The sequence below is a fragment of the Rhineura floridana genome, chromosome 11 (assembly GCF_030035675.1).
Source record: "Rhineura floridana isolate rRhiFlo1 chromosome 11, rRhiFlo1.hap2, whole genome shotgun sequence".
NCBI classification, from domain to species: Eukaryota; Metazoa; Chordata; class Lepidosauria; order Squamata; family Rhineuridae; genus Rhineura; species Rhineura floridana.
The window spans coordinates 54,876,645-54,902,741 of NC_084490.1; the positions used below are offsets into that span (position 1 = coordinate 54,876,645).

Genomic DNA, 26,097 nt, shown 5'->3' on the forward strand with positions numbered 1-26,097 from the left:
TTCTCCTTTCTCATAGAATCCTGAATTTCTTTCAGCTCCTGTCTCATTTCATCAAATTCAATTCTCCACGCTTGTCTATTATTTCTCAACTCTTGTTTTATTGACTTAATCCCATTCATTATTTTCTGAAACATGTCTAAAGTTAAAGTCCCTTCTTGTACATCCATGATCTTCTTAATTGTCATTCGTAAAGCCAAAGGAACTAAACTCCTTCAATTTTCAATGTCCCAAGCAAAGAGCAGTTTATTTCTTTATCCAGTTATAAAGGAGTTAATCTTTCAAACAACTGACGTCACACTCTAGACAGACCTTATCTCTTATATGCTCAGAAGTGCAAAAACAGCTTCAGTTCACAGCGTCCTAATGACTAGTAGCAACGAGAATGAGCAGATTCGTCAAAAAGAAAAAAGAAAAAGTAGATCAGAAAAAATAGTTCCAGACATATATTACACAAAAGTCTTATAAATCAAAAAGATTTTTCTTTTCTCTTCCAATCAGAAACCCCTCATCCGTTGTAATCTTTACAATGCCATTTTCCATGTCAGCTTTTTGCAATAGGAAAAAGATAGGCTATTTTTATTTTCCTCCCCCTTAGTTCCGTGAGTAAAAAAAAAGGAAAGTTTTGGCTCACCCAGGTTTTCTTAATTGCCGATCCTTTGACAAATCTCTTTAGCTGTATAGATAAGAAAGTGATAAGCATAGACAGGAGGATGCTTGCCTGTTAGTCCGTTTTTTTAAAAAAGGAAAAAAAAAACGGGTCACTTATTCAGCTGAGCTGGCTATAAATCCTCGCTCTGTCCGAGCTGCTGGAAGACCTTCTTTCACAGACGATTCTGACGAATTCCAGTCTCCCACAACCACAACAAAGCTGTGTGGGAAATCTCATGTTTCTTCCTTATCCGGAAGAAATTATCCCCAGTCAAAAAAAACCCTTCTGACTGGATTTAAGGCTGAAAAAGTTTCATCCAAGACGGGAGCCCGTCTCAGAGCTGCACAGGCGGAGGGATCCTCCTGGGAAAGTCCTCCCCCGCTTTTATTATTTCATGAGCAACATCCTTTCTGAGCCCAAATAACAATAATTATAAGCAATTTTATTGTAGGGTTCTCTTCAGAAAGAAAAGTAGCTGTTAGTAGGAAAATACATGCCTTGCATGCAAGAGGTTCAAGATTTAGTTCCCAGCATTAAATCTCAATTTAAAATGTATTGGTAGTAAGCTTGGGAAAGGCCTCCGCTGACGTCTTGGAGAGCTACAGACAGAGTAGACAACACTGAACTAGATGGCCCGTTTGTCTTGGCCTAAGTCTCTTTAGAGGCTGTTTCCTGTAGTCATGTATCTTGCATAATCTGCTACTTGAAAATCATGTGAGGTCAGAGAAAATATAACTTATCCTGAATCTCTCATTTTGCTTCTGGTTAGTGTTCCACTTATTATACAGCCACAAGAGTGACTGTATACTATAGCCAGCGTGGATTTTTCACATTCCGCAATGTTAAATTGAAAATACCCCCCATGCCATTCTGATGCTTCCCATAAGCTCATTTCAAAGCAAAACCTTACAAAACGTATAGTACTGAACTCAGAAACGCTTGCTTAACAAACATGTCAATTTTCATGGTGATACACAAAACGGTCAGAGAGAATCGAGAGTTCAAAGACTAAAAAGAGAGAAAAAAACAGAGCCCTTTTGGACTTTTTTCTCTGAGAGTTCTCGTAATCTGTTGAAATTCATTAAAAATCAGCCATGTTCACAGAGTACCTGTAATCCTAATACTGACCGTGCCCCATACTCTGACCTTCATCTTCTGAAGTTTAAAATAAAAAAAAATGCCTGGCTGATCTTTAATTAATTTAAGAAATTTTGGCTGGAAGTCTCCTGCTCCCCTGGTGCATTCACTATAGCTGCCCAATTTCCCTGCTTTTTAAAGTTTGATAGAAATATCTGTGGGCTATAGGTATGTTCTTAAACCGCAAGGTTTTTTGCCTATTAGTGAATATATATATATATTAAATGTGGGAAAGCTTCAGCTTGATATATGACTTCCCATGACTGGTCTGAGTGGCAGTCTTACTTTATTTGTCTTTGTAGCCACAATCACTTTTCACCTTTCCTTATCAGAGCTGTTAACATAAGTGTTAATTAAAAATAGTGAAATTATCTTATTGCACCTGTATGCATATTTAACTGGGCACCTTGTTAATTTCTTTCAAAAGCAGAAGGTAAACCCTTCCATAGTCTCAGAAGCCATTTATTTCACTATTCTTTCTCAAGAATTTTTATTTGTGGGAGATGGCATATTTATTGTATTGCCATGATAGCAATGTATTTGTACTATAGCAAAACACAAAAGCGTGCAATTTCTGGAGGACGAATAAAGGAAAGAGAAATATAAAGATAAATGTTAAGGCAGGAAGAGACCAGAAATCAAAACACCTAAAAAGCAGATGTGGCTCAGCCATGTAGATCAAATAAGCAGATGTATGGGATGGCCCAATTCATTGAGCACCTGCTGAGCTGCACCCAAACCGGGGTGCTCTTACATCTTTAAACACAATAAACTCTGAGCACACGGAGTGCATTCCAGACCCTTTGCAGTGGCAAAGAGGATTCTGGAATGCACACTTGGTCTGCGTAAGAAAACTTTTTGCAACAACAAACCACGGAGTTGCCCTAGAATATAAAGCCTGTTCTGGGCATGGTTTGTTGGAAGATTCAGGACAAACAAAAGGAAGTACTTCTTTACTCAGCGCACAGTTAAACCATGGAATTTGCTCCCACAAGACGCAGTAATGGCCACCAGCTTGGATGGTTTTAAAAGAAGATTAGACAAATTCATGGAGGACAGGGCTATCAATGGCTACTAGCCGTGATGGCTGTGCTCTGCCACCCTAGTCAGAGGCAGCATGCTTCTGAAAACCAGTTGCCGGAAGCCTCAGGAGAGGAGAGTGTTCTTGCACTCGGGTCCTGCTTGCGGGCTTCCCCCAAGCACCTGGTTGGCCACTGTGAGAACAGGATGCTGGACTAGATGGGACACTGGCCTGATCCAGCAGGCTCTTCTTATGTTCTTATGGTGCATAGGAATGTGCTATGCCACCAATAATAAAGGGAATGTTGCTATCAACCATATCTGATAGGTACTGCCATTGAATTAATTTTTTTAGCATTTTTTTAAATAGAGAGCCTTTTTAAAATTTCAAGCAGGGATGGAGAACCTGTGGCCATCCAGATGTTGTTGGACTCCAGGTCCCATCAGCCCCAACCACTATGGCCAGGTACTCCAGCAAAACCTGAAGGGCCACTGGTTTAAAGCGTTTTACTTTATAATCACAATAATTGTTACAACAACCCTGCAAGGCACATCAATGTTATCCCCTTATTGCTCTCTTGAGGACTCTGTCAGTCCATTTTGTAGGATCTACATTTTTAAAATAAAGCAAAGGCCAAATAACAGTGATCTATTCAAGGCTGTCTAGTAATTCTATGACAGGTGAGATTTGAGCCAGAGGCTTCCTGCTCCACAGTTCATGCTATTAGGCTGCAATCCTAGCCCCACTTACCTGGGAGTAAGCCCTGTTTAATTCAGTAGGACTCAATAGTGCTGAGTGGACAGGTGTAAGATTGCACTGTTAGCCTCTTGTTTCAGTAGCTGTCTAGTTGAGAAGGCATCTTCTTAAAGATTGCGATGCTGGTGAAGTTAACTTCTTTTGCTGCTGGTGACACTTCAGGCAGGACAGCAACTGATGTTAAGAAATTGGTGGTTATTTCTAAACCAGAAAATTCACACAGCTTAACTACTAGAAGTATGGGACCAGTTTTTCTATTGTCCCCTTGAGAGGAGGTATGGTGAGGAGGTATGGTGAGTTTCTGCAATTGGTGCTCTTTTCTCCAGTGGCTTCATATCACTGAGCATGAAGTGTATTTTATTAACCTGACTTAGCCCACTGGAAGTCTATGTGCTACCGATGAAGAAAGAATCACTGGTGCTGGCCCCTTTTCTTCCTGGTAATGTGTGGTGTCATAGTATTGATAACCGTGCTGTGTGAGACTGCTGTGGTCCCCTTGGTTCCAGACATAGTAACTTCATTCTCTGTCAGTGGCAGCTGTTACTTTTGTCACTGGAAGTTCACTGAAATTAACACTCTGCGTCTTCATTTGCCAGCTACTCGGTCACTGGATTTATTGATAAAAACAAGGACACTTTATTTCAGGATTTCAAGCGCCTGATGTATAACAGGTAGGAATAAAACTTTAGCTGTTTGTAAGTCTCTTTACCTAGAGCTGTCCAAATATTGCTGCTCTTTTAATTCCCCCCCCCCGGTTTTGTAGTTCCAATCCTGTGCTGAAAAAGATGTGGCCAGAAGGCAAACTGAGCATCACAGAAGTGACAAAACGACCACTGACTGCTGCTACCCTTTTCAAGAACTCAATGATTGCTTTAGTGGACAACTTGGCATCAAAGGTAATAAGTTTCTGTTTAAAGCAGGGGTAGAGAACCTTATGCCCAGGAGCTAAATATGGCCATCTAGGTATTCTCTGTGGGCTATACCTCCTTCCAGGCCCTGCTCTACACGCTCCTTGAGTGCTTTTGCCTGGGTGGAATATGTTCCTGATCATGCCTCTTGCTTGCCTGGTTGGAAAGGGGTGTGTGTGTGTGTGTGCGTGCACATAGAAACCGTTGACTTTTGCATGACTGGAATGTCACTTTCTGTATAAAGAAGTATTGCATCTTTTACTCTGGTCACTTTTGCCTATGGCACCTCTCTTTCCTGGCATGTAGTCCTCAAAAGGTTGCCCACAAAGGAAAGTGGCCCTCACGTTTCCCCAACTGTCTTTCCACCCCAACAGGAGTGTGGCTTTGTTTATTCTTCTACTATTATTCTATGCCTAATTCAAAGTTTACCTCCATTTTGTGAATTAGCGGTCTCTCCAGACTCTCTCCCAACTCCCCACACCCAGTCAAAAGGCTAGTTTTGCCATATATATAATTTTTCATTATTAACAATACTAGGCTTCCAAACAAAAACAGCAACTTGTATTTCTATAGCCAGAAAGAGCTCTCTGAACAGGTACCCTGGTTTCCTGCTCCAGCTTTTTAAAGGGCCGGTGTCTGCAGTTATTGCTACTGCTTTTTCCAGGTGGAGACAAAGCAGACTGCTGTGACTGTGCTTGAGGTGGTGCGTATGTTTGAGGACTGGAAAGACAAATGTGCAGCCTAGCCTTTGGCTGCTCTTGGAAGGCAACTTACCATTTCCTTGGGTGAATTGTCAGTTGCATCTGTACCTTAACATGGACAGGTATCAGGGGTTCCCTATTGACACCGTTGTAAATGCTGGTAAACTGACTTGCTACCATTCTTTTGCTATCTTAATTTTACATCAGTAGGGGAGCCAGGACTTGCCCAGGTGTAGTGGATAGGATCTGGAATAAGCTAATTACTCCTTCTGGTTGCCTCCTCCAATGCTTCTGTCATAGGCTGGTTAGTTACAACTGGATAGGATTTACATTGACAAAGTTACGATGTTGTAAATTCCCTAAACAATCACATGTTGGCATAAGGGATTTAGTACCAAGCTAATCTTTATCTAGGCAGCATAACTTGAGGATAGAATTCTCTGGGTAGCCACATCTTCCCATGCAAGCCAAGACCTTGGTTAAAGGCTCTTAATGCACAACTCACACACCTCACCCCCAGCAATAGAGGGTTCCTCAAAGTTCACTCTACATATGCTTTGTGCAGACAGACTTCAGAGTATGAGGTACATTAAGGGAAGAGCTGTGCTGTTATTTGCATAGTGTTGGCTCCTGTATGTCAGCTCATGTGGGAGTGAGTCAGTGTGCAAAGCTAATGTAATGCTTTTGAGGAGATTGTTTATTCCCCATCCCACTTTTTTTACTGACTTGAAGATTCTGTTGCATTATGAGCATTTATCACACGATGTGTAGATAATGCTTTCTGAAGCAGAATTAGTGAAACCCTAAAATCTTCACCTAAACGGCAAAGCGGTGGAAGAGACCTAGGAAGAAGAAGGTACAAACAAAATACATTAGGTGGTCCCAAGAGGACATCTTGCCCCATAGTACATAGCAAAGGTTCTGGCTTGATCATGTAAAAGTTGTAAGTGCAATCTCTTCTTTAATGAAGGACTGCCAAGTTCTCTAGAGTGGCAGTGTGGACAATTAAGTCTGACTTTCTGGAAGCTATTAGGAACTTTACAGCTGTCAGGCCAATATGTTAGATAAATGGGTTGCATTAAATGCTGTTTTATGAGGGAAGCCTAACATTGTGTGCTAAACAGCTAATAAAACATGCTGTTTCAAAACTGTCCCATGTGGAATAGCATTAACTTCATTGTCATCTTTTTTCTTTTTTCATGAGGCATAATTGTCTAGCGCTTACAAGCCTTTAGCTTACAAGCCTTTAGCTTACAAGCCTTTATTCTGTTGTACAGAATGATTAAAACATTAAGGTTTCAGGTCATAAAGAGCAGCTGTTTGGCTGACTATGTGTCCTCTTAACATTTGCCCATCTTAGCTGATTTGAGCCAGCCTGGAAGGGTGGTGGAATTGACTAGGGGGATCCAGAGTGTGATAAATGCAGTGCCAGCCACCCTTAGAAAGGCAGTAATGTGGCCACTCATGAAAAAAAACTTCACCAGACCCTAAGGTTTATGATAACTACAGCTCAATCACCAGCACCCCTTTTTGGGGAAAGGTGCTTGAGGGATTGGTGGCAGCTCAGCTCGAGGTGCTCTTGGAGGAAACAGATTATCTGGACACATTTAATTCTGGGTTTAGATCTGGTTCTGGGACTGAAATTGGTCTCATTCACCCTGATGAATAACCTTTATTGAAAAGGGGCAGGGGAATTCGACCCTGTTGCTCTTGATTAGTCTCTTAGTAGCTTTTGATACCATGAGCCATTGTATCTTATTGGACTGGCTTAGTGGCTTGGGAGTTGGAAGGCATTGTTTTGCAGTGATTCCATTCCTACCTGCAGGGCCACTTCTGGAGAATGGCATTGGGTGATTATACCTCTGTCCCCTGGGAGCTTTTTAAACAACTGCACTAATTGCTAATATGCTGCCAATATGTCATGTTTAAAGATTTGGTACTTGCCTATAAAGCCCTAAACAACTTGGTACCAGGGACTAGCAGCCTGATCACTAATATTTTCAACTAAGACCCTCCTAGCTGTTATGCAGTCTGAAGAGGTCCATCTTGCAGCAACCAGGAGGAGGGCCTTTTCAGTTGTGACACTCAGCATGTGGAACAACCCTCCCAGATAAGGCAAGCACTTGCATGCTTGCTAAAAAAAATACTAGTTCTGCCAGGCCCTTGGTGACCATTAATACGAGTCTATTGAATTTATCCTGACTTTGTTACTGCTATATTTGTTTTATTGTACTTTTAATGGGTTGGTTGTGAACTGCCTTAAGATTTTTATGAAAGATGGTATAAAAGTATTTTAAATAAAGAGAAAATAGTTTAGTAATCGTTTTAAAACTATTAAACTATTAACTAATACTGTTAATGGTCTCCTTTCAGTCTCTCATTCTTGCTGAATACTTTCACTTAGATTCTTCAGCCAACCTTTAGACTTTCCCCTTCATTCAAATCAGCGGAGCATGTAATACAGTCAAGAGTCTTCAGCCATGGAGTCATTGGCAGAGTTGCCTTATTGTTCAGACCACAGACGAGTCCTGACTCCGAAGCTCTTGTAGGGGATCCGGCCTTACCACACAAGCCAATTAGTGCTCAAGAGACTTCTTTAATGATTTGGCTGATTATCCTGCAGTTCTCTCCTTTGACTAGAGATTGGGAATGGTGTACAAGCTAAGTCCCCACTTAAATTGTTGTAAGATATTCTGGGGATATTTGAGCTGAAGATTGGACTGTTAATTTTGTGTGGAATAAATAAACTAAATATTGTTCTGGCTCCAGGTTCAGGGTCTTATGGGTATGTTATAACACATTACTGAATTGCCTGTATAGATCTCAGGTTTTTCCTGTTTAACCTCTGTCCATTTGCCTCTAGATTTTCTTTGCTTCTTGCCCTGTCCATAAGGTGGACAATTGTTCTCTTTCTTGTTATAATGTCATTTTGTGACTTTCTTGCTCAGTAAGAACAAAGGGTTGTGCCACTTGTTGGAATTAGCCTGCATTAGAATGCTAATAGCCAAGATATCAGTATGTATGAAACAGCATCAGTTTAGGAACATTAAGAGGGACTTCCGGTTAGCTTCGTTTCTGGTAAGACGTACTTATCTATGCTCTCGACCTTTTAGCTTAAAAAACTTAAAAATTCCTTTATTTGGAGCTGTTATAGCAGTTGAACTACGGACAAGGAGTTAAGAATGCCAAATTGAAACCTGATTTAATCTCATAACACCCCTTTCTTCAAACCATCTGGTCTCTTTTATCTTCGGTGTCTGGCTATCAACAAGCATGAAAGTCTGAATGTCAAGGCATCCATTAGTATTTCTCCCAAAGAGGACTTTCTGTTAAAGAGCAAGCCAGGACCTTAAGCCAACTGCATGCCATGGTTTAATATCCTTGCTTATTTCCAAAACTGGTAACCATAATTTTCTGTTTTGGTTGAACTGGGGAAACTATAATCTTTAGAGACTTCCTGGTTTGTTTGCTCACATTGTGGACAGCCGGTCACGATACAGTTGTCCAAACTGGGCTAGTATCCTGCCAGTCTTGAAGCAACTGCACTGGTTTCTGGTCATAATTAAAAGTGCTGATTCTAAATGTTTTAAAAGCCTTATATATCTTAGGGACCACTACACATCAAAGAACACAAATCTGCCAAAATCTGTGATCATCTTTGGAGACCCCTCTTTGGGTTCTACTGCCCTCTAAGTAAAGGCAGGTAGTGATCAGAGAGAGGGTCTTTTAAGTAGTGGTGCCCTGTCTTTGGTGGAAAAATGCTCTCAAGAGGCTTGCCTGGTGCTGTTATCTTCTTGGCACTTGGTGAATACCTTTTAATTTGTCCAGGGCTTTGAAAATTCTGTCCCTGTTTAGGGTTTTAACCATAAGGTCTGAGGGTAGGTTACAACAATTTAAAATTCAATATTAAAAACAGTTTGAAACAAATTAGGCCAATGGGGGACTATCCATAAGAGGGAATCAGCTAGCAGGAGGAAGCATACAATCCTCTGGCCTGCTTTCCTAACAATGATTATGCGACTGGGAATATGTATGCGCTGGCCTTCAGTTACTTCCCTCCTTCCCTTGCACTTTAGCTCTTAGTATAAAAATTACTCTGTTCTTCACTGCCTCCTCTTAGGAACCGTACTATGTCCGCTGCGTTAAGCCTAATGACAAAAAGTCGCCACAGCTATTTGACGAGGAGCGTTGCAGGCATCAGGTAGAATATCTTGGACTCCTGGAGAATGTGAGGGTCCGAAGAGCAGGATTTGCCTATCGCCAAACATATGAGAAGTTCCTTCACAGGTAACAAAAGATAAAATTGGTCAGACTTCAGATGTTTGGGGACCATCTAGAATCTAGACAGAAATTACTAAAATGTAAAATGTGGTACTGGCTTTGTATACAGCTCTGCTCTACTTTTGTAGAGATGAGAATAACTGCACCAGGCCAGTTTTATTTATTTATTTAAACTATCCTGCCCTTCCTCCCAGAAGGAGCCCATAATACAGGTGTGGGGAACCGTTTGCCCTCCAGGTGTTGCTGAACTGCAACTGCCATCATCCCTGGCCATCGGTCGTGCTTGCTGGGCTGATGGGAGCTGTAGTTCAGCAACCTCTGGACTGCCAATAGTTCTCCATACCGGCTTTAATATCCCTCTCTCTCTCTCTTTTGACCTATGTCCACAAAACTACCTTTGGTTTCTCACACCAATTTGCATAGCATCTCCTTAAAGTAGATTCAACATCAACATTTATAAATTGTGGGGTTCCTCTTACTAGATCTTTTCTCCCATCAGATTAGCACAAGAAATATTTTCCCCATCAGTGGTTAGCAAGCGGAGAGCTGGAACCAAATGCAAGGGTTTGGCTGTCTGAAAATATAAAATATGTTATTTGCTCCCTGTGGCAGAACAGAAGCTTCTCAGTACATAAAAAAAGGCATGTTCATGCATGCACACACCCAATTGCAAGGCCATACACCATTTCCAGCAACATACCAGTACCTTTCTGTATGACTGAATATTTATTTAAAATATTTCTATCCCACCCTTCTACCCTACAACAGGGCACTCAGGGCGGCTACAATAAAATTGCACACATATATAATAAAATACACAATAAAAACACAAAATGTTACAGTAAATTAAAATGCATAAAATACTATTAAAATACATAAAATGCATTATGCACATACATACATAAAATATGTGGGTTGCATCTTTGCAAGATCACCTTGGACATTGAATGCTGCTGTTTATGCTGACAATAAACTGTTAAAGCTTGAGCAAAGAAATTAAGATGGGAGAGCCGGGGTGCCTTGTAGTCTGTCTGTGCGTTAAGTTGGACAGTCTTTTCCTCAGCAAGGATTTTGTCAGCATACTTGGGCCATGAGCAACTATGTTCAGATGTGCATTCTCAATCCTATGTTCCCAGAGGACAATTGCTGGAATGCAGCAAGTAGAATATACTGCTCTGTCGGTCAGGCAAGGGCAGAAGGGCAGGCTTCTGGTATTTTACATGAAGGCTGGCTAGTCCAGATGCTTCATGCTGCCTACCAATTTTAGGGACCAGTGTTACACCCCCTCTTGCTTTCTCTGCCTGAAAAGCCCTCTGACCTGAGCACTCACAGTACTTGTTATCATGCTAGGCTGGTTAAGGTTGTGGTTCAGTCCTTGATAGATGTGTATAAATCTCTCTGATCCAAGCCCAACTCTCTTATCAGCTGGGTCATTTTGTCCCATTTATTGTGTTATCTCGAGGTTTATTCTGCAGAGCTGGTGCATCCTTAAAACTTGGTAGTCAAATAACTCATTCTAATAATTTGCAAACTGTAAGATGATACTCCAGAGAACAGAAACCTGAATAATCCCAGTTTAACTGAAGTCTATACAGGTCATGAATTCCATTAGCTTCAGATGGAAGTACTTGCTACTTAAAGTGGAAAGAGTCCCATCACATTCTTTACAAGTTAATATTTTGCTTTTATAATAAATGAACAAGGTTCCCTAATTCTATATAAGCCAACACATCCCTCCTTTGCTTCTGCTTTAAGGTCATTTTGCAGATTGTCTAGTACTGGTGAGCCTAGGAGTGAGCAAAGATGGCAAATGCAACCAACAATGCTTTTTTTTTTTATTCTTTTATGCAGGTACAAGATAATCCCTGAATTTACTTGGCCAAATCACAAACTCCCATCAGACAAGGAGGCTGTAAAAAAACTGATTGAGCACTGTGGGTTCCAAGATGATGTGGCCTATGGCAAGACTAAGATTTTCATCCGCACACCTCGGACGCTTTTTACGTTGGAAGAGCTGCATGCCCAGATGCTTGAGTGGGTTGTTCTCTTTCTACAGAAGGTGAGAGGCAGTAGTGAAAGCTGCTTTAAAATAGCCCATCTCTAACCACTGCAGCCTCATGAAAGGTGGCAGTATGGCTTGTGGCAGATTTCCAATGCACTTTTAGCTTAATCTGTATGCTGAACCTGATTTGTAGGAAAAGGGTTCCAGTCTAATTTTTGAGCCCGCTGTGATTGCAAATCTATTTCCAGTTTCTCTCTATATAATATATAGAGATAAATTAGAGAATATAAATTAGAGAAACGGTTTAAACAAAGCCTGAACTACTGCCAGTCATTTGCAAAGGGCTACAAGTCTTTGTCATGTATTAGTTGGTTTGTTGAATTACCTCTCAAAATCCAAATTCAGCACAGGGAAACTGGGTACTTGAAATAAACTGGACTTATGCAAACCTGATTTGCAGAAATAAGCAGTTAAAATTATTATTGAACGTTGCTTACTTTTTTCTTTCTTTCTAATCCAATTAAAAAGCGTGGTGGTGGTATGAGAAGAATGGATAGGGCATAGTGGCATTTTGGAGCATGGCAGAGGGCCATGCTGGGGCATAAAAGCACAGCTTCTGGTCATGTTTTCTAACAGTGGACTCCAGAAATGAGAGCTAGAAACCTGTGACCTCTCAAGCACAAAGTGTGTTCTTTGTAAGTCCAATTTTGTAGCCCTTCTGTGCAGACTCCACCCAAAGAGAACAGTAATTGTGATTGTGATTTTAAATATCCTTTTTATGTTGTGATGATAATAAAACATAACATTGTAAATTTATTCGGAATAGGAGATAAGATGTTGGAAGATTCAGGACAGACAAAAGGAAGTACTTCTTTACTCAGCGCATAGTTAAACTATGGAATTTGCTCCCACAAGATGCAGTAATGGCCACCAGCTTGGACGGCTTTAAAAGAAGATTAGACAAATTCATGGAGGACAGGGCTATCAATGGCTACTAGCCATGATGGCTGTGCTCTGCCACCCTAGTCAGAGGCAGCATGCTTCTGAAAACCAGTTGCCGGAAGCCTCAGGAGGGGAGAGTGTTCTTGCACTCGGGTCCTGCTTGCGGGCTTCCCCCAGGCACCTGGTTGGCCACTGTGAGAACAGGATGCTGGACTAGATGGGCCACTGGCCTGATCCAGCAGGCTCTTCTTATGTTCTTATGTTCTTAAGATGACCAGTGTTTCTTGCAATGGAAGACTATAAGCATTAGTGCATTCTGTTTTGTGCCTATTAGTGCTCACAAAGTGTAGTCAGTTGTAACTCCAATTTACCATGTTGTGTCTCAGTGCTCTCTGTATGACAAAAGTAGAAATAATTCCTGATAAATGCTGCCTTTTGCTATTGCTTGTATGGCAGCTTTCCCATTGTTGGACTGTCACTAATGGTAAACAGTATCTTAAGTGGTAAAGTAGAGGATTGTTGCTGCTTTGCAGTAAAAAAGGTAAAGGTGTCCCTGCACTTATAGTGCGAGTCGTTTCCAACTCTTAGGGTGACGTCTTGCGACGTTTACTAGACAGACCGTATATATGGGGTGGGATTGCCAGTTCCTTCCATGGCCTTTCTTTACCCCCCAGCATATGCCGGGTACTCATTTTACCGACCACGGATGGATGGAAGGCTGAGTGGACCTCGACCCCTTTTACCGGAGATTTGACTTCCTCCTTCCGTTGGAATCGAACTCCGGCTGTGAGCAGAGCTTCGGCTGCGTTACCGCCGCTTACCACTCTGCACCACGGAGGATCAGATGCTTTGCAGTACCTTGCCTCATTTACTGTTGCTACCAGCAGGAAGCAGGAAAATTAATTTTAATGTAGCGCTAGAATATTGATTTCACGGGACATAAGTAAACATAAAAACAGGATCTATGATGGGTCTTATTAGGTCATGATTTTCTTTGAAAGGTCTTGATTTTCTAAAAAGTAATTAGGGGCTATCTGTTTTGAAAGGCTTTAGAGTTCTTATTAAAGAAATAGATCATTTAACCTAGTTGTTGCTCAGTCATGTTTATACCTATGATTGCTACTTGTTGACCAGCAGAGGGGGCTCTTGCAGGCTGCTAGTGAAGAGATGAGGATTAATCTTGGTGTAAAAATGAGACAAAAAGCTCTAGGAAAAAATGAGGCAATTTTGTTCCTGTGTCATTTTTTAATGCTTCGCCATAATTTTTAATTGATGGCAACTCCCTTTTTCAATTGCTGGCAAACAATCTTTTGTTGCTCCTCAAATCTCTTTCTGTCCTGCACATTATATGAAGATAAAGGGAGGACAGTGACTGAAGAAAATGCTGAAGAAACTGGTTGCAGTCCTGGGGTGCAATAATTTCTGGATAACATGGAAAATGAGAGAGAGCTACAGAATTTTGTTTATGGAGTGAAACATCACTCTTAGCTCACTTGATATTCTGTGACAGGTTCTAGTTTTGTTGTCTTTTTATGTTGCTGTGGTTGTACTATTCAAGAGAGATGTTCATCATGGCAACCTTGCTTTTTTTCATCCTGGTTTCCTATCTTTCATCTTTTGTATACTTCACAAAGTTGAACTGATGGTCAGGCTAAATCTGCAAGGCTGCAACTTGGACTTGGGTGGTTTATTATTTATTTCCATTTATAACCTATCTTTTTGCACTAGGTGTCCAACTCAGCTAACGAAATAGAAAAGCAAATAAAATAACATGGCAATTAAAAGAACAATAAATAAAAGCAAGAGCAGATTAAAAATAACAGTTAATGAGAAAGAAGCAGCAAAAAACAAAAGTGAAAAAACCCCTGTTCACCTCAGAAAGCTTCAAGGCTTTCACTTCTCAGTGAAAAGTCAACTGAGAAGGGGCTTAATGGGCCTGGTTGGGATGGGAGTTCAAAACATAGGTGCACCAAATGTGCCTCTCCTGTTCATGTGACACAGAAATAATTTTTTTCTTAGAACCTTGCTCACTCGGCATCCGGCCACCCCCCTCGCGCTTGTCCGCCCGGCGTCCCGACCCCCCTCGCGCTTGCCCGCCCGGCGTCCCGACCCCCCTCGCGCTTGCCCGCCCGGCGTCCCGACCCCCCTCGCGCTTGCCCGCCCGGCGTCCCGACCCCCCTCGCGCTTGCCCGCCCGGCGTCCCGACCCCCCTCGCGCTTGCCCGCCCGGCGTCCCGACCCCCCTCGCGCTTGCCCGCCCGGCGTCCCGACCCCCCTCGCGCTTGCCCGCCCGGCGTCCCGACCCCCCTCGCGCTTGCCCGCCCGGCGTCCCGACCCCCCTCGCGCTTGCCCGCCCGGCGTCCCGACCCCCCTCGCGCTTGCCCGCCCGGCGTCCCGATCTCCTGCTCCTCCGCCCACCTGCTAGATAGGTAGGGTGTGCATGCGTGCATGCGCCAGGGCAGGCTGTTGTCCAAGGGCCCTATCGTGCCTGGGGCCAGCCCTGTTCATATATGAGAAGGTATATCCTAATGTTTAGAGCAGCCTTCCCCAACATAGTGTCCTTCAACTGTTTTGGACTACAACTCTTATCAGCCTGTACTGGGTGGGTCTGATGGTAGTTGTAGTCCAAAATAGCAGGAGGGCACTACATTGGGGGAAGGCTGGTTTAGGGCTTTGAAGATAATTACAGTACTTTGTTTTGTGTCTGGAAACTCATTGGAAGCGAATGACTCTAGTGCAGCAATGGAGTTACATGGTCTTGATAACTGGCCCCCGTCAACAGTCTGGCCACAGCGTTCTGGATCAGCAGAAGGTTTTGATTACTCTTCAAAGACATTCCCAGGTAGAGTGTGATGCAGCAGTAAGCCAAATAAGTTGTCGCTGTAGCATGTATCACCATGGCCAAATCTGACATTTCAAGGAAGTGGTACAATTGGTGCACCAGCCTCAGTTGTGTGATATCATGTTTTCTTTGCCATTGCTTCAGTAAAAGTTTCTTGAATAACTGGGGTGAGGGAACTGAGAGGTGGGTCATGTGTATGGCGTTGCCCAACTGCTTTATGTTTTACCAGTTATGTATTGAATAAGTGATTTGTCTCACATGACTGTGTAATACAGCTATGAAAATAAACCCAAGCAGGTTTTGGAAATGAACTCCGTCACTGCTTATTTCCTCTCAATATTATCTCTAAAAAGAGCTGGTAGGACTTAAATGGTAAATGCAGTCGGTTTTTTTTAAAAAAAATTAGGCTTCTACATGTTTTCCCCTCCCCATTCATCCTTAGGTAGGCTATTTCTGTAATGCAAACTCAAGCAGTTTAGGATACTGCCAGCTTAGCTTCTCAGAAACCATTACACTGAGTTGCCCCAGCCAGTTCCTCATGTTAGGCTTGTTGCATCACTGAAGTTGAACTACTAGACTCAGTGCAGTTGTGGAAGAAGATGGGCTTATTAATGTTTCAGCCCAGCACACAGGAATGTCCCTTTTGTTGAAATGTCTGCATGTCTGCCATCCTCTTCAGTATTGTGAGTTGACAGTGTTTTCCCCCCTCTCTTCTCCCCCCCCCCTTGCCTTGAGGCATTCTAATTTCCCCAGACACTCCTCTCAGGAGACTTGTCAATCAAGACCCTGCAGCTGCTGTTGCCATAGCAACATTTCTGGCCTATGTGGTGTCGGAGAGAGTGGGGGTAGGAATGAGTAGATGGAGAGAGAACAAAAGCTGCGGCTGACTTGTCATAATTTAATATTTTGCTTTTCTCTGTCCCAATATGCCCTTAAAGATGTATGTGCTAGGAAATGTTAGCTGCAAAAAAGGAAGCTTCCACCATTAACAAAATAAAAAGATTTTACACAGTGAACCACATCAAGGGGAATATAAAGGTCTTGCATTTTTCTGTCTTGTGAGATGGGACTGTGGGAAGAAGTAGAAATGTAAATTGTTCTATATCTGACTGTGAGATAATATAGGGATGTACAAACAAAATCCTCCAACTTTTCTGAATATTTATTGCTCTCCAGAAATAATTCCTGCATTGCAAAAGGCTGTTCAGCCTTCAGCCTAGTGGTAGGGCCACACATACACCCAGAAATCAGTATCCAAGTTGTATGTGATTGCCTTCCCCCCCTCCCCAGGACATATTATTAATTTCACCTGGGAAAACTTATTTTTTTAGCCCCAAATAGTAATATCAGCCAGATCCTTAGGGTTGCTGTGACCCATCCACAGAATCAAAATTACTCTGTGTGTAGTGATACTATATTCAGTATTCTGACACAAATTTGCACTATCTCAATACTAAATATGGAGTGGGGGAACAGATATTATCCCTGACTCCATAACTAGTGAGGCATGACAAGACGTAATTTTATCAGTTTCGGTTTTGAATATAAGAGATTGCATCTTTTGTACTCCTCATTTCACAGAATTTTGCTCCTCTGTAGCCATAGGTTTGAAGTGTTATCTTTGCTCACTTTTAGAGCCTAGTAGCTGAGAAACTGAATATGTTTCTCCTGCAATATTGACAACAACCTCTGAAGAACAGATCCCATTTGAAACGCTCTGGAAACCATACAGTAAAGCTCATGCCTGTGTGGAATTCATCTTGCTCCTTTCAGTTTTGGTGCCTGGAGGATCAGCTGTGCTTTGACAGTATGAAATGTTGTTTGCCAAGCAGTTCAGGCGAGTGTGAAGGAGGTCTGGTATGTGAGGGCGCATCTGCTGTAGCAAGCATGAAAATATTTTTGCAAAGTTCTTACAACCATAGCATGTGTCAGTGATGCAGTATTGGCATCTAAATTTAGAAATGAATGATTTGGTTTGGGCATGGATTTTCTGTGCATCTGTGCTCGCTGCTTGGATTTTAAGGTGCTTGGGTCTGGTGGAGGAGACTTCAGGGGCCAACACATAAGCTTTTTTAAAGTGAAATTGGAGTTGTGAGGAACTTGTTGAACAAACTCTGAAGACAAACTTCCTGCTTTTTTTTCTTCTTCCGAAGTCCCTCTGTTCACATGGACAGTATATGTTAAAATAATGTTTGTTTCTCAATAGCCCCATCCTATCCAGCATTCTGCTCTTAGCCACAGTCTCATTCATTTCTAATGTGGTTTATGGTCGATCTCTTTAAGGTGCAAAATATTTTATAATCCTGGTTATTCGCACAATAATCCTGTTTTAGCTTCCATCAGTGATGGGGAGCTAAGTAAAACAGGATAATAACGTTGGAAGGGGACCATTGTGCCCTGTGTCTGGTTGATCCTCTTTCCGTAAAATGCTCTCTCAGCTGATGCCCCAACTTCTGTGGTGGGGAAAGATGAGGTACAAGAAGAAGTACTCCATTAAATGTATTTCCAGATGTGGATGTTGAGTGCTGCTGATGGCTCTGCAATGTCACAGTAGCTCTTTTCTCCTAAACCAAACCGTCCAGTCTGTGAAGACTAATGGTTATGAACAATGAGTGATCTTACCCCCTCTCCCCTTTCAAATCTGTAGTGTGCTGATGATTGTCATTCAGATTTAGAATTCTGGTCACCTTCACAAGCGCCAAAGATAGGGCATCCTAGCAGATGAATATCCAAACTTGCAAAGTTCGTTTCCCAACAACTTTGTTGCAAACATTGCCAATTGTCTCATCTTCAATGGGTGCAATAAACAATTCTTCCAGCACTTCTGTACAGTAGGATTCCAAGACATAGTGACTTCCCAGTAGCTACAGATTTTAAAGTGAGTTCCCCTATGCATATTTATTGGAAGTAAGTCACACTTAGTTCAGTGGAACAGATCCAGGTGAGTGTACTTAGGTTTGCAGCCTTAATATTGGGTCATGGCATGTCTTAAAAGTTACTTTCATGAGATTCAAGCACATATCACTTGGCTTCTTGGGGTCAAAAATATTGTCATGCTAAATGCACAGTCATAAAACATGACAGATAATTTTTCAAAAAATTAATAGCAGCACCAATGGAAGCCTTTTATCTCAGGCTTCTTGTAGTTTGGGGAAATAATTTTCATGAGAGCTGGGAGAGAATGGTTAATCTTTCATCCTCACAAGCTGCAATGTCCCAATGAAAATCACACACACGTGCCTGATATTAAAACTTTTAAAATCCCTTGACATGGTTCTTAATTATAAATTAAGAAGAACATCTGGTTTGACCCTTGCTACTTTGGCAATAAAACTTTGGCAGTTTTATTGGTCCAATGTACGATTGACACTGTGATTTTTGTAGCCTGCCTGCCTTTTACACATACTTACAGTATCAGAGTAATGGTACTGTGGGAGAGCCTGGTCACTCAGCTGCATTCCTTGCACGGGACTCTTAATTTAAGCTATAATGAGGATGTTTGGCATTCAGTTTTTATCAATCTTTTAGCTAAGCTGTGTTCTTAATTATGCATAATGGTAGGTGTTAATAGTGGAAGCCACTTCAGATCCTGGAAAGCATCTCAGTGCTGTCATTTCACTGAAGTTATAGCTTTTTTTGCTAACTGTATTGGGCAAAGTTGGAGCTCTTGTACTTCTCTCCCACCCCACCCCCCAACTTTACCACCTCCAGAACCATATTTTGAGACAATGATGTATGTTACACATTTAAAGTGAGAAACGTTTGTCATAAGTCCAACTCATGCCCCTTTACTGAATTTGGAGCAGAAGAGAAATTTCCCTTTGGTTGTCAGTAAAGGTGAATTAAAAATGAACTTGCCTCCTAATGGAGGAGGGGTTTTGTTCTGAATTCTCACCTTGTGGGGTTACCTAGACTCCATCTGGAGGCCTCACTTTACAGCAGATCAAGACACAACAGTTTGATTCAACAGATAACCAAATTCTATGAGCTGACTAAATTATAAAGCCAGAATGCAAACTCCTGTTAAATGAACAGTGATAGCCTATTCAGATTGTACCATCGTAGCAGTTTTATTAAAATGTACTACCCATGCTAAATAAGAAACTGTTAAACAGCAAAGCAGAAAATATGTTTTCCAGAGGCCTTTCCAGAAAATAGGGGGCAGGCCTAGATTAACACTATAGAAGTACTGGCACTATGGATGGAATAAAGAGCACTATCTCACCTGCCAGTCTTAATGGGCAGGAAGGTACATAAAAAGACACTACCTCTGATGTATTCTGTGTTCTGTTTTCTCCCCTCCCAGCTATATTGAATCACTACTCCATTTGATGAATAATACTCATCTGACTCTCCTTTCTCTCTTTTGACCACTTAAAAGACCTTTAGTAAGGGGAAACCCTTGAAATTGTGACAACTTGGCTCTGGCCTTTCATTAAAAGCTCTCTGAATCTAGTCCCAGGGCATGCCTGAACTGGGTCATTGGACTGGGGAAGGGGCTGCTTTTTCTAGTTCATTTGACTCTTAGGGAGGTTTGGGCAGCTTTCAGAACTTGGGCTGAGAATTTATCAGGTTTTGAGGAGAATCCCTCTGTAGTCCAAGTCAATTGTGAATACAAAATCCAGTCAGCTAAGTTAATCTTTTGCTTCAGTGTTCCCCAAATGCCAAAGGGAGAAGTGGGCCCTGCTTTGGATCCTAGTACTGACTCATCTCTCCTCAATGGGTTGACAGGGGAAACAGCAATCCTAGCTCATTCTGGTAGGCTAGAACACCACATTACCTCTCCCTTGGGGGACACTTCTGCGTCCCTCACCCTCAGCTTTTGTCTACTTGTAAGGCAGGCTAAAACACACACACAATGCTTAAGTGTAATATAGAAAATGTAGTGCTAAGGCCAACAGAAACAAAAAAAATACCTGTAGGGAACATGTACCTGTGTGTATATTTTTTTTAAAAAAAATGCAAGCTTGACACTTCTGTTTGTTACATGGATTCATGGAATGTTCACTGCACTATACATACAAAGAGTTACTATAAACAGAAGAGTACATGGACAGATTCCAAATAACAGTCTTGTGGAAACTTAAAGGCTAACAGATATATTATTGGACATGTTTTTGTGGACTAGAATCTACTCCATTAAAGTTTAGGCTACAATAAAAATATTAGGCTTTAATGTGCCTTGGTAGGCTTTGTTATATTTGCTGCAGCAGACTAATATGGCTACCTTTCTGGAAGTTGTTACTCTCAGAAGAGCTTGCAAGACCCCCCCCACACACACACACAGATGTGGGGGCTGAGGGTCACACAAGTGAATAACAGCCACTTCACTTCTCTCCTTTAGTGTGCAGAAGAAATGATCCTCAATCCCTACTTTAGTATTATGTCTGAACCAGGATCATGATTTGTTTTGCTCCAAACAAACTGCAGTGATAAGTCAAGCCTTATTCTTGGCTTACCAGTTGGGGCTTCTTAAAGAAAGAAACAAATGTTCCTTGGTTTGGATGAAATGCTAAGCCCAGGGATTGAGGTTTGCTTCCTTTATACATATTTATTTACTATTTGTATTTCTAGCCTATCCTTTACCAAATGGTCCCAGGGTGGGTACAAAAGTATAACAGTTACACTGTGTGGTGTAGCAAAGCAGGCTTTATGCTAGTTTATGCTGTGCAAATGCACCTATATATGTGCCATGAATGTATTTTGTACTTGAATATACTTGAGCATGTGCACAGACACGCATGTTATCAAAGCACTCAAAGGAGCTTTAAAAAACCCAGTTAAGTTTTGCTGTGCTTCCTAAACACCTTTGGGCTCTAGCAAAGGCACTTCATAACAGATGCTTTGCAGATTAAACCTCCTGAAACTCCATGCCAGCTTAATCCTCCACTCGAGCAAGAGTAGCTCTAGTATTTTCCTCTGTCCCATCCTTGGGCCCTTTGTACTGTTCCCAGCATGTTATGATTCTTTTTTCCCATCAGAAAAGAATGAGGTGTGCCTTCCTTCAAAATGTTCTTATGCTTGGTTTTCAAACAATTATATTCCTTTCCCAAGAATGTATGATCAGACTTAAAAGATTCAAAAGTGGAGCCCCCTGCTATTGAGAGCTCTAAGGCCATTCTATGTATAGACTATAATCTCAGATGAAATGTCAACTGATCAAAATGACCAAAGAGCCAAAATGGCCCTTTGCAAAGGCTTTGGCATTATCACTCGATGTATCTTCCACACCATCAGCGTTTACAAGAGCTGCATTCATGTCTGTGTGACGCCCTTCCCTGGCTCTCCCTGTCAGGTTCCTACCTGCTTGTGGCTACTGCCTTTCACTAGGCACCACCAGGGACTCCACCAGTCCGGACTGTCCTTTTTTATGGTTTCTCTCTCCGCTTTAGCACAGATCTCACTAGATCCCCCTGCTAGGCAGCACCACCAGTCACGTTCTATAACCAATGTTCCCAGAGACCTTGCCTGAGTCTCACTCCATCCGGTTACTTTTGTGACTGCGTGCTTATGCTGTTTCCAACCCCCTTCTATCAATGTAGATAACTCATATAACTCGGGGTTGCTCTGGATACTTGTAATGTTATTATTCTCCTCTTCACCGCTGCCACCATTTGTTACTGTTGCCCTTCAGCCTTGGTAATTACCTTACCCTCCCTTCTGGTCTGTGAAACCCCAGCCAAGGATCAGGCCTTCGGTAAACCAAAATAGTATTTATTAAATAACAGAAATAACAAGATTACTTATATAATGGTACATAAGCATATGGTTTCATCTATTCCTGTGATACTTGACTTATCATTAACTAGAACTCCAATTCCCTCTTTCTCCACACTCTCCTAACATCCACCAACTAACACCCACACACCTCCAATCACATTCGCCACCTCCAAACACCTCCCAGATTGAACTGTCATTCTTCCATTTATACTCTCAGCTATTCAAACGCTCAGCCAATCATCCAGCATTCTACTGCTCATCTACTCCCCCCTCCTCTTTCATTCCACTTACCATGTATCTTCTATACAAACAGCACTTACCATATTTACATTAATACAGGAACATCACAGTCTGCTATTAAATTTAGCTGCTCTTCCTGATGTCCCAAAGTCTGTGTAGTACTGAGCATTACCCCAGCCTTGGCATTAATAGATGCCTCCGTGGACATGTTACAAACAGAAGCATGCTCTGTGGCATTAAACATAGAGGCCACACTCAGCATGTGGCTCTGTAATAGAGGGTTTATGTCTGTCCTAAATCTAACCTTATAAAGGTTGACTTTGCAGGCAATAACTCGTTGAACCACTTGACATCAATCTGATTGAGATAAAGGATGAAATGAAACACCTTGTGACATCTTTAAAAAAAAGTTGACTAGAAGCCCACCGTCTTAAGTTATTCGTTTTGTGCTTCATGTCTGGTCTGGTTTGAATATGACCTTTGTGGCATTTTGGGACTAGGCCCAGAGGTAGACACTAGGACATTTTCACTTTCCATACTTGCCTGAAATCTTTCTGGTAACCAGTGCCCCTGCAATTTGCCATCACCTTTTAGTGACACACAAGTCAAATAGGCCTGTTTCTTATCAGCGTCTTTTTAAAACAAAGTGTGTTATGGTTTCATCATCTGCAGAGCTGCCTGATGATGATCTTCCCTGTCTCTCCTTAAGCATATGTTTCTCATCCTTATCAGTGCTAGTGCAAGGTCTCACACTGGTTGTCACTTCACTTCAGTAGAAGTTCCAAACAGCTTGAACAGATCTGTTTTTCCCCCCATTGCTGTCATCCATTGTAGTCCATCATAGCTGATCTGATGTTTGCTGAATTCAGGTTCCTTGGCCCTAGCAGAGCCAGATCAACACTGATCCATGCCCCAATGTCGTAAGTCAGGTTTCAGTCCTTGGGCAATATAAGGGGGACAGGGAGGCTTCATAGTTCTGTTCATTCTTTAATCAAGCAGTTACTTTTGTTACCGCCTCTCCCATCTGCCCTCTGACAACATTGATTGCCCTCCAGGAGTGACAGTTTGGTTCTTGGAACTCTTCTTCAGAGTCCTTTCCATTCCCTCAGACCAGTGAAGATCCTCATGCTCCAAACTATTTTTCTGGTGATAGCTAAACTGTGTACGGAGGAGTTAGGAGCCTTATCTGTAGAACCCTAGTGATGTATTTTTCAAAAATGACAGTGATTTTCCCCCCAGCATGACTCATCCTTTATCCCCAAGATGAGTTTGGCTTTTCACAGGATGTAAGAGTTATTCTTGCTCTTTTTCTTTCTGTCCACACTTGTGCAGTCCCAAAGAATGTGTGGCACAGTCAGTGCCCTCAAGTTCTATGTAGATTGTACAAAGCAAAAGCTATGTTTCTATTTCTTTTATCTCTCTTCCTTATTAAAGCAAAAACCTTTGCATAGCTGAGAGTGTGTCATTCTTGCTTATTCTTCCTCTAGCCTTCAGGTACCAGGTAACATTGTGGCATACTCAGTCAGAAGGACAGCTGCCTCTGCAGCCTTCTGAGAGACAGCATATCAAAACTGTAGAGCTGCCACATGGATTTCTGTCCACCCTTTCATGAGGTACTATAAAATTGATACCTACTCCTCTACAGAAGCAACATTTGACCACAGGGTCCTTCAGTCGATCCTCAGTCCTTAGGTCTTGATTTCTTGCTTGGGTATTTGACACAAGAGAGCCTTCCTTCCGTGGGATGTACTACTTTTACATATAGCTGAACTAGGAATGTCCTCCTGTTCACAAGGGGAGAAATGAGCCACCTATCCTCTTTGCAGTATCTTGAATCCTAGCTCTAAATCATGTGTTGGCAACTTTTCTGTCCAGGGCCAAATTCCCTCAGTGATCTTCTTCTCTGCCCCCCCCCACATGTGGTGGGTGGGGCCAGTACCCAGAGTGAGGGGAATCGCCCATTTTCTTTTCCTTCTTATTTTACCCCTCTTCTTCTCTGCCCAGTGAGCTGGGGAAGGAGCAGATTGCTGCTGGCCTGATCAATTACAAAGGGCTTTTCAAATTAGGCTAAGGGCCACAGGCTACACGCCTCTGCTATAAATAAACGTAACAGCAGAATATCTATCATTAGGAGGCCGGACTCCGTTGTCCTTGCTGTATTGTGTAATCCTTTGGCTTATATAGCTGTGTTTTAAGTGGCAGTCTGTTTATCTGCCTTGTCCCCAAATGAAATGAAGCCTGAGTACATGTAACTATTCTTGTCTTTTTATCCTGTTTCCTATGCTTCTCCTTCGCTATTGGGATTTAGATAGTAAGATACTTGGGGGAGTGGCCTGCGTTTTGGTACCTTACTTTGTAAAGTGCTGTGTCTAGCAGTGGCACAATATAAATCATAATACAGGCAGAATTAGTTTGGCACTTCTCTGAGTCTCCACTTCATCATCCACCAACAAAAGTAATTAACTCTGCAGCATGACATGGCAAGAGAGCAATGGCGATGGAACTCTGCAGTTGGTAATGGTTAAAATGCAGGCAGCCTGCCCAGCCTAAGAAGTATCACACTTGCATGGGGGCAGGGATGTTTGTTGATGATGGTGGTGGTGGTTTATTTTCTTACTTGCCATTCACCACAAAATCTCAGGGCAGGTTACAACAATGCAAAAATGCAATATTAAAATCAGCTAAAAATTTACGATCAAAAGAACAGGGTAGGGCCTTAGGGGCTTCCAAGCAGCAGGTTTTCATTGCTATGAAAAGCATTTTGCCCATCACCATGACAAGCTGAAGCAGAATAAACTATGCAGATGTGATTTGTTTTGCATAATTCATATAGTTGTATAAACCAGGCTTCTTGATGCAGAATCTCGACTGTTTCTGTAGTATGAAGTATACATGGCTCTTTGCATGGCACTCCTTTTCGGGTTTCCATATATGCAAGCAGATGTTGGTGTGGGGATTGAGAGGTGTACTGCCGTCCACATCCCTGGAATCCATCTATACTAAAAGGAAAACATGTAGTCAAATATATTATGAAATGCATGTTCCGTCAAATGGTTTACAGTATTACTTTGTAACAGTAAAAAATATTGAATAGGAACAAGGCAGCCCCTTCTTTTCTTTCTATTTCTATTGTCCTAACGTTTTCTTATTTGGGGGGCTTCTATAGGTTTGGAGGGGCACACTGGCTCGCCTGCGTTACAAGAGGACCCGAGCTGCCCTCAAGATCATCAAGTGCTACCGTCGATATAAAGTCAAGTCATATATCTGTGAGGTTGCCCGGCGGTTTCATAACGTGAAGACTATGAAAGGTTATGGCAAGCATGTAAGATGGCCCACCCCACCTAAAGTGCTGCGACGGTTTGAAGAGGTCCTACAGGCTATCTATTATAGGTAGGAATCCAAGGCAGTCTGTTCCTTGGACTGTGGAGCTGGCACAGCCCTGCATTGCATTCTTAACACCTTCTTGACTGCAATATTAAGGCCCTGTATTGCATTAGAGAAGGTTATAAGCACCATTTCAGGACGTGGCAGCCATAGGATAAAGCCTGCCTGTAATTATATCTAGGTATTCCAATCAATCGGTGAGTAAGATTGTTGGTGTACATCCTCCCCCTATAAACAGAATTTGGAGTATGAAAACATTAATAACCATCTAACAACTGCGCAACCATGTGTTCTTAGTTCCAATCCCAATTTGCATGCTAGGCTGATGTGCAATTGCTTCTAATGTTTTTGTTTTTCAGGTGGAGAGCCCATGAACTCATCAGGAGTATTCCTCCCAAGGATCTGCCTCAGATCAGGGCAAAGGTGGCAGCAGTGGAAGTGCTGAAGGGCCACCGAAGTGATATTGGGCTCCAGAGAGCCTGGCAGGGCAACTACATTGCATTGGTAAGTATAGC

The 26,097-nt window shown here is 42.1% G+C and overlaps 1 protein-coding gene across 1 annotated transcript in view; it reads left to right on the forward strand.

Moving 5' to 3' along the window:
- MYO1D (myosin ID) overlaps positions 1 to 26,097 on the forward strand; it is a 178,239-nt gene that overhangs the window by 66,831 nt on the left and 85,311 nt on the right. Inside the window, exons 13-18 of the mRNA XM_061588024.1 lie at positions 4,160 to 4,234; positions 4,327 to 4,459; positions 9,293 to 9,459; positions 11,305 to 11,512; positions 25,365 to 25,588; positions 25,942 to 26,086. Coding sequence (XP_061444008.1) covers positions 4,160 to 4,234; positions 4,327 to 4,459; positions 9,293 to 9,459; positions 11,305 to 11,512; positions 25,365 to 25,588; positions 25,942 to 26,086 — 952 coding nt within the window. The remainder of the gene's footprint in view (positions 1 to 4,159; positions 4,235 to 4,326; positions 4,460 to 9,292; positions 9,460 to 11,304; positions 11,513 to 25,364; positions 25,589 to 25,941; positions 26,087 to 26,097) is intronic.